General features: G+C 31.8%; 1 protein-coding gene across 4 annotated transcripts in view; it reads left to right on the top strand.

The window, feature by feature from the left end:
* Nucleotides 1–14,655, top strand: part of LOC145256383 (uncharacterized) — a 1,175,042-nt gene extending 1,160,387 nt beyond the window's left edge. For all 4 annotated transcript variants that reach the window (XM_080115220.1, XM_080115219.1, XM_080115221.1 and 1 more), the window contains one exon: nt 13,961–14,655. In XM_080115220.1, coding sequence (XP_079971346.1) covers nt 13,961–14,606 — 646 coding nt within the window. In that variant the 3' untranslated portion in view covers nt 14,607–14,655. The remainder of the gene's footprint in view (nt 1–13,960) is intronic.
* The last annotated feature ends 1,650 nt before the right edge of the window (nt 14,656–16,305 follow it).

The raw sequence follows: 16,305 nt of genomic DNA, 5'->3' as shown, positions 1-16,305 counted from the left end.
ATGAACAGGTAAAATTAAAGAAGAATCAAAGGCCAATCAAATGAGGTATAGTTTGTTTAAACAGTTATATTAAATTTAGCTTACATTTGCAGTTTTTAAAAAAATTATAAGTGCGGACTTTTTTGTTGCCGCATGTGGATATATATTTCGACACATAAGGCGACTGTCAGATAAGACGATGTACAAAATTGGCGCAAATTTTAATAAATTTATCATATATTGGTTGTATAAGACGATTGCTAAATCACGAAACCATGTTTGTTTAGCCTAGGCTAGAGATTGCAGCACCCAGTATATTATGAAATATTGGTTTTAAAACATGATTTTTTTAGCTTTAAGGGTCGTCTTATACGCCGAAATATACGGTATATATATACATATATATTATAAAAAAATCCCATCTCATTTAGATTATTGTTTAAAATTTTTAAGTATTTAATTTTTGCCAAAATCGCTAGAAAAATGGTTGGGTTGATCTAACGCTCCAGTCGATATCTCACTGCCGATGCAATTGTCTCTCCTTGATTGAGTTAGAAGGTGATGCTTTTTCTCTTCTCTGCAACCTGTTTCCCACAGAAAAGACTTGCAAACTTGTCTCTGCTTTATCGTGATTTTCATGGCAATGTCTTGGTTGAACTCCAATCTATGACGCCAAACATTTACAAAAAAAAAAAAACACTCGACTAACCATTATCAAATATTTCCACCAATTTTTACCTGTTCCTAAATATAGACGCAGATTCCATGAAAAAAAAGCTTCTTTACCACAACTGCCGGCATGTGGAACACTGCTTCGCTGGCCTGATTCCCGGTTGAATACAATACAGTAGCCTTCCAATCCAATGTAAAGAAGTTCCTGTTGAGCCGTCCCCATAAATACTCAAATCCTACCCCATTTACACCATTAAAGATTACTTTACTACCATCTTACATTCATTATCCCTGAGTGGCCTTCGGTTATCCCCAAGTAAAAAAAAATTATAGCATTTATGTATTCTCTTTTTTTCGCTTTGTAATTTTACTCTGCTTTAATTTTATTTATTCTAATGCAAAAAAATATAAATCCCTAAATATTTAACTATAGGGTTGGTATTTTTCCTGATTACCATAAAAACATAATAGGCAGATATTTTGTCAAGCGTAAAATAGACTTGTAAGGGATGATCTATAGTTTAAAATCAATAAATATGGATTATTTTATGATTACTACCAGCATCGGAAGATTATTTGAAACAAAATCAAATAAACAAGGCAATTAAAAGAATCATTTTTAGAATCGGAAAATAAGCACATTTTTCCGATGTTATTACGATCCCAATACCCCCAAAGTTTCGATTTTTTAGATTCCCAATTCCGATTAATTGTTCCAACACTAGTATGTATATGTATCTGTATGTGTATATATTGCTTAATTCTGCTTTTTGAAAATTTTATTTCCCAATTTCACCAACATTTATTTCCATATCGCCTCCTTCTAACAGCATCTTGTCAATACAAACCGTCTTGTTGGCTTTTGTCTAAACAGCGGGGCCATTTCTGTCATTCCTTCGGAGTCAGAACCTTGTAGCCAGACTTTGTGTAGGATTCACTTGCGCTTACAACGCAAATCGCCGAGATAATTAGCACTAAACTGGCAAGAGATACGCACGTGTGCATACGATGAGAAGCAAAAAGTTGGGAGTGTGATAATGGGAGAGGATTTAGCGAACTGAACTTGGCGACATTTCGAAGTGGACTTTATAATGACGAAGTAGAATGAATCGAATACAAAAGTTAAAAACAAATGAGAAATTCAATTGAGATTGGCATAAAAAGTTCATGTTATGAATCATAAGTTTAAAATGAAACAAGGGTGATTAATAAATACTAAAGTCAAAATATTATATATCAATGCCTAAAAACTTAGACAAATTGGTAAATTGATAGAAATTTAATAAACATGTTATCTCCCTTATAACGTGAAAGTTTTTAGAATGTTATTGAAGAGGAAGATAGAAGAAATTAAAATAGAATACTTATACATGGATAAAAATTAAAAAAAAATAATTTAAAATTTAAATTAATGGCATAATAAGTATGGATTGAAGATCAATTTTAATTGATAATTTTTTTTAATTAACCTTTAAATTAAAAGTCCTTCTTAAGAAATAAAATATTAAGCAAAATCAATTATAAGATCGTAGATGTAAGTAACGGAGATTGAAGAGAATATAGTTTAGGCATAAAAATATAAATTAAAAATTGAGGTGTAGTATTTAGAAAATAAAGCAATTGAATAAAAAAATTGACGAAGAAAAATATTTACTTCAATAAAAAAAAAACACACAGAGAGGTTTAATGCAATATTAAGATAGGTAATTGGTTAATTTAAAAAAAATGGAGCGATTTATAAATTCCATGACTAACGGAAAATAATCAAACAAATAATATAGAAGCGTGGGATAGAGGTAGCTGCAACCGCTTGTTCTCTTAAATAGAGATTTATATATGCATAAATAATGTATTTCGCCGTCTGAAAAGTGGCTATTTTAGAATATTTTGGAAGGACATACCGTTTGATATTGTCCGAATGGTCACGAAACAATTATGGCGAATATGAAAATGCACAATATAATGCTATCATTTTATATTTTTATTTTCTTGATTTTGTGAGAATATTATTGCATGGTCGATTATGAAAACTGATAATCATAAAGCTTAAAAACTGATTCAATTAATTTTTACTTTAATTTTTATTGGTATATGTACATTACCGAATTTTAATATATTTAAATATATTAACATTTTTGGTTAAAATATTAATAAGGTATATATATATATATATATATATATATATATATATATATATATATATATATATATATATAGTTTCCTTCCCGATAGGGGTAGGATTCTAACACTGTTTCCCTTTCATTTTCGTATGGTCTATGATCGTTTTCTTTTTGTTTTGCATTTTTCCTTTTAATATCCTAAAGATGTCCTCTGCAATAAGGACGAAACGTTGATCATTTCATAAATTCATTCGGTTAAGCCGAATAGTGAACATTGATGTCGCAATATTTTGGATCCATAATGGGGATATGGCCCCTCACAGTTGGAACATTCTATTTATAAATGCTGCTGCTAGGAACTTAACAATCAAATTAATTCACGTTCTGCTACCAACACAATCGGAAACCATGATTGCTCCATAAAAATTAAAATTTTTCTTTAGCAACCTTGCATATGTTTCTTTGTGTCAACACGAGAAGAATATTTTGCTTTGTGGCTACAAAAACTATAAAGTCAGGAACCTGAACAAAAGAACTGTCTACTGAGAACCAGTCACCTCCGACGTTGTCCGCGATGTCGCTCTATTCTGTAGCTTCTTCACCAAACACTATCGTCATACCTCACTACCAAACACTATCGTCATACCTCACTACCAAACACTATCGTCATACCTCACTGCCAAACACTATCGTCATACCTCACTACCAAACACTATCGTCATACCTCACTACCAAATACTATCGTCATACCTCACTACCAAACACTATCGTCATACCTCACTACCAAACACTATCGTCATACCTCACTGCCAAACACTATCGTCATACCTCACTACCAAACACTATCGTCATACCTCACTGCCAAACACTATCGTCATACCTCACTACCAAACACTCGAGTAGATTGAAATAATTTCTAAATATGTACTTCTCTGTTGTTTAACGAAGGAATCCACAGTGTAAACAATCTGTTTTTTTATGACTGTAGGAAGATACAGCTTAGTGGTCAGTATATTGTACTGAGGCATGCGATTGTCATCATAGATAAACCGGGATATTAGGCCTCCTCTCCCAAATTTAATACAAATTCGAATCCTCGATTTCATGAATATTGGAACTGGAAGCAAATGCACCAAGTTTTGTTTAGGTTGTATTTTGAAGGACAAATGAACCACTATCGGGTTATTTAATAGCGAACTATAATACCTATTGTAAACGATTCATTACCGTTCCTTGTTGGTTGGTTTACTTGTAAGCTAGCCAAGAGAAAATTATCCAATGTTGAGAGGTCCACATCACACATATATGCCAACTCCCCGATTAAAGTATAAATAAAGCAGTTTTTCCATTTAAATGTAAAATTCTATAATTTTTCATTTCCAATGAACATATTATTAAATACTAATAATATTCTCATTTAAAATTAAAAAAAAAATCAGTTTCATTTTGACAACTGCAAGTAGTATTCCTTGACATCTGTGTAACAAGTTATCGCAGGTTTCCAGTACTCGCCATCGGTAACGTTTACAAATTGTTTTGCATTATCGAAATATCTATTTATAATTGACCCCTTACTAGCAACGACCTGGAATCCGAGTGACAATATGTCTCCCTAGGTATCCAGTATTTTCGCATTATTATTTACTCACTAGGAGTAGTCACACAAACCATCATCACGAATTTCTCTTTGAGAACAACTTGTAGCGTTCTCTGGAGTTTGAGTGGCAACTAGTCTCTCCACATTTACAGTATTCTCGACCTCTTTCGATAACCTTAACAGATGAATTTGCGTTACACAAGAGCCGCTTACCATTGTTTTCTCGTTGAAATTGGAATGTGGGTAGAAATAGTCCTCTCTTTCCCGCCTCGGTCTTTTCATCCTCCTTGACCCTTCTCACTTATTTGGTGTGGTGCCAGTTTATGGTGATGCACACAAAGAGGAAGAAGGATAACGTACAAAACTAAAGTATTAGTTTTCATCAGTCTATGTCATGTTCCTTTGTGTTCTACATCTGCAGCAATTTCTGTACGTCGGTTTGTACCTGTAACCTATGTATGTTAGTCCTCGCATTCAAGAGGTTCCTTAATATTTCAGCCCTTTTTTTTTATTATTGTTATACATTGTATCTTCTCTGATTCCTACCTCTCACATTATTTTTTCAATTTTTTCCGTATTGTTCCGAGTGTTCCTATTATTAGTAGTGTTATCTTGAATTTATTTGAACTCTCTGGCAGTTCCATGTACTTGCTTTGTGTTGGGAGGTACAAATAATCCCTATTTGAGAACTAAGTGGGATCACCCAGTCTCTGGTTTCAGAGAGTAAATGGAGACCTTCATACCATGTTTAACCGCATGCTACGAACACGTTCCTCTCATACAATCCTAGGGGCTCCTGTATTCTTTATGATAAATACAGATTATATTTTATACACTTTACACTACTTGTGGTTTCTTTCATTTGTACCCACTAGCACGGGTCTACAACAACTGGCTGACGAGGACGATTCAAGAACTTCCCGGATCAAACTACAATAATTGCTAACAATAACTGAATAACGAACATTCGGGCAACAAATTCACGCTAAAAATAAAACAACCATTGGAAGACAACATTTGACGACCAAAAGGATTCAAGAAAAAGAACACACGCAGATATTCGAAATAATTTTTCCTACACTCGAGGGAAATTCGAAACTTCAATATTTATTTTTCAAAAGTTCGGTGAGGAACGGGAAAAACTACTTGTCTACGTTGGGAAAAAACAACATTCGAACGTAAAAATTCACAAATACGGGATAAAGAACACTTCGGAAAAAGGATAACAATTCTTGCCGTAAAAAGGATTTTACAAAGACGTCGTCAAAAAAGCTTTATCTTGCCGTTAAAAAAGATACTAAAATGTAAATTACGAAACTCATAAGACAAATTACGTGAATAATTATTATTACTGAATTAACGAGACCAAGTTTTCAGTAAGTACAAAAAAACTTTGTCTTTCTAAAAAGCATATCTTGCTAACACTGTTACATGATAAGGGCTGTCCCCTTTTCATGTAAGTATAAAAATAGAGAGTTTAGTTAAAATGAAAATGAAATAGCAATAGACGAAATTCGAACCTTGTAACTTAGGTTTAGAAATAGATTACGTGTGAGAATTTAAAAATGTAAAACAAACGTTTGTTTAGAATATAGATAAAATATTTCAAGAAAAGAATATGAACTGTCAAGTTTGTTATGAAATTTTAAATTGAAAGAATGCAGCTTAAAAGATAATGTTTTAACATATTGGAAAAATAGGTTACTGAGTATAGGTTAAAATTCCTTTTGTAGAAATAGGAAAAGTTTTGGACACGTATGTCCAGAACACGTGAAAGAAAGCACATGTTTTAACATGTGTATGACGTCACGGAAAATAGAAAGTTCTAGGAATAGAGAAAAAACTTTAGAGTTGGTCAGTCGGGGAGAAACTCGGGGAGAGACAGTCAGTCGTCTAGGAAGCGAGACGTCACTTTGAAAGTAAAATGTGAAGTTCAATTCTTGATGATGGAAATCACGGCCGGTCGTGAAGAAATAAATTCATCATGTGTTTTGTAAAGCTCGTCTTGTGTTTATGATTTTTACAGAAAGGTAAAGTGAAAATTGTATTATATATCTGTGTTATAAAATGTCTTTTCATACACATCTCGACTTCTCATATCCACAATGAGAATCTACATCATGTCTACACAATGTCTGAACAGTGAACACTATCCCTTCACTCTAAGAGCTTCACATAGCAACACATCTATTAGTCTAAGGAATGAACATTTAAAATATAGGAATCGTAATAACATGAACAGTCTCTTATAATAAAATGAACAACATCAATCTCTCTAAGTCTCTTACAACAACATCTCTCTTCTCCTTCTTCAACAGCATCACTTATAATAAGACTCTTACTTTAGTCATAACATGAATAAGTATATGTAAGAATACGTCTTATGGTAAAAATGCATTAGCGTTGGAAAAAGAGGGAAAAACTCCTGCAAAAGTAAATGATATATTTTATTTTATTGACTAAAGCGAGTATTTGCACAAATTAAAAAAAAAACGTCGGATTTTAATCCGATTAAAATGAACTTTTCACAGGTCGATGAGATGCACGCCGAGGAAGAAAGAAAAAAACGATTTCGCTAAGCACAACAAATAAAGTGTTAACGAGAAAAGGACATTCTTTTTCGCACAGAGATCAAAAAGAATAGCCAATATTAAATAAATGTTATAATCTCTCTTTCACAGATAAGTATTTTTTCTTTTTAAAGAAAAAAGAGGAAAAATGTGTAGGATCAAAACAGAATTGAACCCAATACCTACACGTTACGAAAATTGAAAAATGACAAACGAAATCTACTGCTTTCTGTATGAATGCAAACGCCGAATTATTTTCCCAGAAAATTGTCACACGAGGAAATAAATACATGAAAGAAATATTCGTTAAATAACCAGGTACGACTTTTGTAAAGGTTTTTTTTCTATAGAGTTGGAAAAGTAAATCAACAAATTGGGTTGTTTTGTCATATTAAGTAATTCCATACCGTCAAAAAAAAATCAAAATGAACGATTTTACAAAAAAATTTGAAAATTGTGAAATTCCAACAGTCAACAATAACAACTTGAAAATGGTTCAGAAAAGAAACAATACGCAATACAGAAACAAAACGAAGAAAAACAGTTAAATGTAATAAAATATCTCGAAGAAACACGAGGAAGAGAAAAGAAAGAAATGAATGAACAAATATTGGAATTAAAAAAATTACATTTAGAGCAACAAAACCAGTCAGGTAAAAATGGATTTGATAACGCAAATTTTAGTGAATAACGACGGCTTTTTCCCAAAATGCGATCTGGTCAGCTATTGATACATTTCAATATGCTCCTGAGGAAGATCTTACTTTTGAGGCATATTTCAGAATATTTGAAGACCTTTTTTAAAATTGATTGCAGTGCATGGACGGATCAAAAGAAGGTTCCTTTATTGCTACAGAAGTTGGTACATCCGAACATAACAAATTCGTGGACTATATTTTTCCCAGAAAAAAAAAAACAACGAATTGTCGTTTGACGAGGTAGTCAGACTATTAATGGAGTTATACTGTCCAAAAAGAAGCCTCTTTCATAAAAGATGAAAGTGCATGAATCTTACATTTTACACTATTGTGACTCTTTTATTTGTAACCCTAGCAAGGGTCTACAACACTTTGCTTCTCTGTCTCCTTGATGTTCTTTATGTGGTCTGATGAGACTACAAAATCTATAATCTGGCAGGATTTTTCCTTCTTGTTTACTATAAAGACACTCAGTTTTCTTGCTTAGGTGGACTTATTTGTTTGTATATCTATGTCTCATAGGATTTGTGCCTTTCATTTTCAAGTACTGTTGCTAGTTTGTGCTTGTACTATTTATCAAGATGTTCAAGATGTAGATGTAGGCATAATTCCCACTTGATCGTGTTTATTTTTATATTCTTTTTGGTCTAGTTAGCTGTATTCGCTTTTATGTGGTTTATTGTTTCGTCTCTTTGTGCACAGAGTCTATATTTAATGTTTTCTTGTGCCTTGTCGATCCATGCTTTGATATGGTTGGTTTTAATTGTGTTGTCTTGTGCCGCTATTTTTAGGGATCCAGTTTCACTGTTTAGGTTTTTTATTTGTAGCCTGGTCCAAGTGTTTTCGTTAGTCTAATCTTTTGTCATTCTTATGAATCGTCCGTATAACTGTTTATTTTCCCATTTTTCTTTTCTAATCTTACTGCTTACCCCTTTTTCTTTATATTTTGTTCCTCATTTCAGTGTCCGTTGCTGCGGTAATTATTCTTTTGGTGTTCTGCATTATGTATCTTTCTAATTCTTTTTTACTTTTTCATTTTTTTTTTGTTCTGTACAAAGCAGTCCTCTTCCTTCTTCTCTCCTTTTCACATAGAGTCGGTCAATATCTTTCCTTGGGTGTAGTTCATTGCGGATAGTCATGAGTTTCCTGATCGAGATGCCTCAGTTCTTTTTTGTCCACCGTATAAACACCCCAGACTATCTTACTAGTGATACTTCCCATGTTTTTGTACCTTTAATTAGGTTTTTACTATATAGTTTAGTTTCGAAGAGTTTTCTTTTTATTCTGAGATATTCATTTCCAATTTTCTCTTTAATTTCTTTTGCATTAATTGTGTCTGTTTCCATAACCCCCAAATATTTGTAGCTATCATGTTATAATACCTCATCTCGGTTTGTTCAGGTAGTATGATACCTTCCGTCGTATCCAGTTTTCCCTTTCTCATGATCAGCAGTGCGCACTTTTCCATACTAAATTCCACTCAGATATCCTAGCTGAAGATACTAGTTGTGTTTATTAGTATTTGAAGTTCCTTTTTGGTTTTTGTAAATAGTTTTAGGTCATCCATGTACATTAAGTTGTTTATTCTTTGATCTCTATTAGTGAACTTGTATCCGGATTGGCATTTTCTTATTATTATTACAATTTTTATTGACATTATTGGTATTATAAATAAGTTTGTCATTATTATTATTATTATTATTATTATTATTATTATTATTATTATTATTATTATTATTATTGTTTTATTATGATTGTTATTATTGTTAATATTATTATTGTTATCATTGCTGTTATTATTGCTGTTATTATTAGTGTTATTATTAATATTATTATCATTATTGTTATTACGAGTTTCTTCTCCATTCAACACAGAACAATTTGCACTATTAATAAAATCATTGATCAGATAGCCCACAGAATTATCATCATCTTATATGTTTAATGCATATAATTATATGATTTTATAATTTTACCGTCCATTTGACATAATGGTTAGAGTGTGCGCTACTTGATCGGTGTTCAATCCTTCAATCAGTCTTATACATCAATAAAAGGGAACTACGGTCGATCAATTGATTTATTTCATTTATTTTTCATTATCTGCACAATTACTGTTCTTATTTTGACCTGGCAACTTATTCCCAAAATAAGCAGAAACACCATTTTAATAAGTTAATCCTCGCGGCTATTTGTTAATGATAATATATATATATATATATATATATATATATATATATATATATATATATATATATATATAAAAGAATGAGACATTTTAAAATATGGCTGTCATTTATAGTTAAGTGAAGTGACCTTAGAAATATTAAACACTGCTTTACTCCGTATACGTGCAGTTTAATATTAAAACAGATGGTTACAGCTTGAATATCATAAAATCTCCTGTGGTTGATACTATGGATACTGGTCATATCTCTCTCCTCATTTCAGTGTTGCCAACATTGTGTTCGTTTGACAGACGCAACTGAAATCTATCTGAACGCGTTTCGTTGATTATTAGATTTTTACGGCATCTCAACCGCCGTTCAATTATTTTGTGCCAAAACTTTACATATGTTTTCTATACAATTGGTTCCTGGATTAACGAGTTTTGTAGATATTATATATTCTTGAAACTAGTGGTAACTAATGAGCAATTCCACACTTCCAAACGCTCTTACATTTGAGCAGTAAATGTCATGAAACCCACATCCTGCTCAGTTACCGGCAAATCGTATATTCGAATGGTTTCTCAATTTCCGTTGTATTTTTAAATCAAGTTTTCCGACGTTGCTAAACTTTTAAACGGCTATTTTGTTAAGCTGATCCCGCTATCACTAAGTTGAAAAACTTAAACGATTCGAAATAATCTTTCTTCTTCCACTGCTTGAAAGCTGGATCAAAAATGTATGTAATCAAAATACTTAGATATTTTAATGACACACTTTTTAGATCTTTTATTTGAATTTATTTGTCAATATTATAAATCCAACTTCTTATGAGAATATTCTTTTCATCTGGATTTTTAATTCACTTTTTTATTTTTTCCCCATTTTATTTATTTTTTCTTTGCTTTGCATTGAACGTTTTTTTTTTTGCCATCTATGACTAGTTTTAATATAATGTAGTTTCAGTTTATACCAGTACAAATTCATGGTTTTACAACAATATTAATTGCTGATATCTTTCTTCGGATGAGGAAAAACGCATTTTTTTAAACTCCGCGGATGAAGGAAATCTGTTTCCAATTTTTGTCAAAGCGTTCTTGCGATATAGTATGACTTAAAAAATACCCAAAGTATTGAATAACTTTGCATGCGCTTTATCCCTTTTAGACAAAATTAGATTTACAACAATCTTCGTCAGGTGACGTAATAAAGTTTATGTTCCACTAAAGAAACCTGGTCCTCAAATTTGAGAGTTGAAGAAATATTAAAAAAAAATTAAAACGTTAATATCAAGAGGAATGGGTTAGGGTTAATTGACATTTATAACACAATGCATATTTCAAAATATTTCTTCAATTTTCAAATTTGAGGACTAGGCTTCTTCAATGGAACATAAACTTTATTACGTCGCCTGACGAACACTTGTTGAAACATTAGCATGTTCAGTGTAGTAACTATGTTATATTTGTCTGTATAAATAAAAATATTTCCGCTTTCTTTTTATTGATCACGCTTAATAAACTCGGTTTAATTCACGAGTATTCACTCCCGAACAAATTTATATATGAAAATTCCTATGAAAACATAAAATCATAGAATTGTCATCCCGTTAACGAAACGGCTGTAATGAAGAGATCCAGGCTGAAATAAACAAGAGTTATATATATATATATATATATATATATATATATATATATATATATATAATGTAAGTCCTTGAATTTCAACAAAATCATCTTGTAATATATATATATACATATATATATATATATATATATATATATATATATATATATATATATATATATATATATATATATATTATGACCACTAAAGTACGTTCAAAAATAAAAAAAACACCGAATGAAAACAACACTAGCAAACCAATACACAAAGAAAGCAGACGTTCGCCGATACTCGATTGGAAAATAATAAGACAAACGAACACATGTAGAGACCTAGACGATCCATATAGATTATGCCTTCATGAAAAATTTGCTATCCTGTGCTTTAAAGAATCACAACATATATTAAACTGTAAGATAATTAGCGAACACCTGTGTACACAGGATAAACTTTCTCTAGGATAGCGATAAAAAATAACTTTAAAATTAACAACAGCAATAGAAAATAAATAAATAAAATAATACATATACATAAATTATCATATATATATATATATATATATATATATATAAACTAACATAAAATATTATGTTATATATATATAATATATATATAAAATATTATCTTATATATATATATAAAACATAGACAAAAAATATATGAATATATATATATATATAAATATATATATATATATATATATATATATATATATATATATATATATAAAACATAGACAAAAAATCACATTTAACTACACCTAGGTTTAAAATAAGTCAGATCACTAGATATCTACATTTCCCGCTAAAAAAAGCACACACAAAGGAAGGGTTGGACCTAAGGTCAACTGGGCCTTTGTCCTGTAAGTGCCTGCCCGTTGGTTGATTAGAAGGGGCGCAGTGAAACTAGGAAGCTGATTGGCTAACTAAAAACCCAATAGAATGTGCGTATATAAATACGCGCGATACCCATAAATCTCCGCATAAGCCTGGCGAATCATAGCGTGGACGAAACGTGGCATATTCTGTTTAGCTTAATTGGCATATATATTTTTAGAACTTACTATATATATATATATATATATATATATATATATATATGTGTGTGTGTGTGTGTGTGTGTGTGTGTGTGTGTGGTGTCCGTGTGTGTGTGTGTCTTTTATTTATTTTGCATGTAATGCTTTTGAACGGAAAGCATACTATATATAGTAGTTCATAGCTAATTGAAAATAATTTCCTATCGTCAATGCTCCCTGGTTTGCAAAAAACTGTTGTTTATAAAAGTCGTAAGTTTATAACAGACGTAACATACTAGTTAAAATCCACGTACGTGTTTTATTCTTATGCGCCTCACTAGATGTGGTCCCTTGTTTTTAACTAGTATGTTACTTGATCATCCACATTTTCATAAACAAATTAGCACATTTTCGGTCGATGTACTCTCCAACCTTCTTCAGTTTTAGGTTGTTGAACTTGGGAAGATTTCCGTTTAACTCGAAAGTACGTATAAAATTTTGAATGGAACCTTCATGTAATCCACGCGAATAGTTTGCTCTTTTTCCGTCTGATTTGTAATTGTATGCTTAGCATCGCCCGCACTGAGGATTGAACCTTCAACATAATGGTTGTCACTTCGAATATTATTTCGCATTTTATCTGTAACACTGCGGTTATTGCAATAAAAATCCTTCTAGATCGTAGCAATTTTCCGTATCATATCTGTATTAACAAGCGAAAATGTTTCAAATGCATAAGTTTATTGACAAACCTTTCTAGAACTTTAGTTTTTTTACATAAAATTAGAGATTTTACAATTCCTTAGGAACAACACGATCTTTAAGAATACACCATGGCTGAACCTAACGAGATTTGAAACCAGGACTCCAGAGTTAAAGTTATTAAATTTTAAAAATATGCATGTCGTTCCCTATTTGAAAGCATCTAATGAATGGAGAATTATTAGCAACTAGCATTACGGTAAAATTATTTTTTATGTAAATAATTGATTTCGTAAAAAACAAAACAAATAAATGACACACGGTGTGTGTGTGTGTGCGCGCGCGCGTGTTTGTGTGTGCGTGCATGTGTGTGTGTATGTGTGTGTGTGTGTCTTACGATAACTTGATGCCTATGCCAGCTTACCCTAGTTTGAAAAAACTGTTGTTTATAAAAGACGTAAGTTTATAAAAGGTGTAAGTTTATAAAAGGCGTAAGTTTATAAAAGGCGTAAGTTTATAAAAGACGTAAGATTATAAAAGACGTAAATTTATAAAAGACGTAAGTTTATAAAAGACGTAAGTTTTAAAAATCGTAAGTTTATAAAAGACGTAAGTTTATAAAAGATGTAAGATTATAAAAGATGTAAGATTATAAAAGACGTAAGTTTATAAAAGACGTAAGTTTATAAAAGACGTAAGTTGCCACCGAATCTTGTTCGACGTGTGGTCCACTTACACAGACCGTTTAGTCTCGAATGGATTCTCTTATGTTTCTGCCTGATAACAGCGTGTATTTATATTTGTATTTCGCAGATACAATCTGATGATTGCCTGCTGGGAAACCTTGCCTGACCATCGCCCTAGTTTTGCCGATCTGAACACAAATTTGACCGCATTAGGAAGAGACGAAAAAAATGGTACGCGCCACATTTCCTTGGGCTCTTTCTTTCGGGCCGAGAGACATTCCGAGATTTCGACCGACGAAATGTTTCATCGTCAGGGTTCAGAAGAAGGAAATCCTCTTTCAGCTGTTCGTCTTTTAGATTCGTCTTCTCTTCCATCCTTTTCTTCCTCGCTTCTTGCTACATATCAGCTTTCGTCACAATTTCCTTCCACCTTCAACACTAATCCGCCCGCCTTCTCTTCTTCTTCATCACTTCCTTCCACTTCTTTTTCTCCTCCCCTGTCTATCTCCTCCTCTCCCGATTATTGTATCCCCCTCGCAAATCCCCTTTCACACATCCCTTCGTCTTTCTCATCTGGTGCGTCTTTCTTGATGGACGTTCTCGACGATGAGGAAGGAGAAGAAGATGTATTTGTCGCCGACAACGTTAATAGTTCGTCTATTACTTTCGACAACGGATTGATCCTTACACCAAACAATTTAAATCACGCGGCGATTGGTTCAATCTTATCTACAAGCAGCACTTCGCAACTTTTAACTTCCAAACACGAATAACAAAAGAAACTCGCTATCCACAGAAATAATAAAATATTTCATTGATATATATATATATATATATATATATATATATATATATATATATATATATATAAATACAACTTTTGTATATTTTTCTTTCTATTTACATGTTTTTACATACATATTTGTAGTTGAACAACAAATGGCAGTGACAACGGAGCAGTATAAAAAAGCATGCGATGTATACTGACCAGTTTTCTAAAGGTGGGAGATGATGAAAATTTCATACGGACACTAAGGAATTCAGTGTTTGACTTCAAACATATTTCTAAGATTCGCATTTGATAAGAATATGTCGGTGCAAGCTGTCTATTGTTGTTGGTTAAACTGACTACCGACTACTAAACCTATTTCTAAATATGTCTCTTACAAACAAACTGTTTAAAAAATGTATGTATATATAGTATATTTCGCTAATACTAGCGGGGTAAGGCCCGGCTTTTCCCGGGCGTAAAATACGTTAAAATGATATTTTAATTCGTCTAGATTTCATATATATATTCTTATAGAGTCGTGATTTCAAAAGTAAAAAAAAAAAAAAAAAAAAAAATGTAATTAAGTGCCATCAGCTAGTATCGACACCGAAACATTGAAAGCCGGTGACATTACCACTATTTCAACGTGACACGCATATAAGCCGATTAAAATTTAACAATAAAGTAAGATGAATGTATAAAATGTGTTACGATGTTTTCAATTTTGACCCACTTTTGATCTCCTTAAAAACTATTTTAACCGGCTAAAGATCCATAAAAGAACGGCCCGTAAAAAATCCAATCATTTCAGCCCCCTTGCCTCGCTCTGCGACTTTTAGTTTCGGAGAGATGGAGTTTGAAAATATGGAGACAGGCCGAGAGACAGAAAGACTGACAGACAGACAAACATATAGCCGTTTATATATTAGATGTGGCCACCTTAATGAATTTTGATGTGTGGGAACGGCAACGGCAACGCTGATGTTTTTGACTCTGAAATTGAAATATATAAATTAGCAGGCCGCCCGGCATTGCCCGGGTCGTAAAATACGCTTAAATATGATATTTTGATTAGTGCAGAGTTAATAGTTAACTAAAGATCATCATCCCATAAGATAACCGAAAAACAAATAGGGAATTAATTAAAATGAATCAATGCACATACATAAAAAAAACATTATAGGCGGATAGATAACAAGCCGTACATATTCGATGTTGCTCAAGAGATTTTATTAGTAATGGATAGTTAATTATCTATTAAAGTGTGAGTTCAGAATTTGAAATTGATTTTGAAGCCAAATAAAAATAGTAAATGGAAATTTCTGTTGTTAATAAAAGTTTAAAGATAAAAAGTCCAGTATTATGGTTGATTGATGCTGATTAACTAAAGAAAAAGAATATCAAACTCAAAATGATGGTGGTTTTTATTGCTTTATTATGTAAAAACAACAAAAAAAAAAAACATTACTTTCGACGTCGTAGGGTCTTTCAAAAAGACAAAATTATTTAGGTTGATAATGCGTTCAGAACTATAAGTATGTTATTAAATATATATATATATATATATATATATATATATATATATATTGTTAAAACTAGAAGTATGTTGTTAAATATAAGGATTATGTTAAAAATAATATCAAGTTCTTTCTTTGATTCTTTGTCAGCTTTTCCTTGTTCAGTCATATTCTGACCTTAAG

Source organism: Euprymna scolopes, chromosome 32, assembly GCF_053919585.1.
Source record: "Euprymna scolopes isolate OS-2025 chromosome 32, ASM5391958v1, whole genome shotgun sequence".
Lineage (NCBI taxonomy): Eukaryota > Metazoa > Mollusca > Cephalopoda > Sepiida > Sepiolidae > Euprymna > Euprymna scolopes.
The sequence above is the reverse complement of the archived record's forward strand: the minus strand, read 5'-3'. Positions and strand labels throughout refer to the sequence as shown.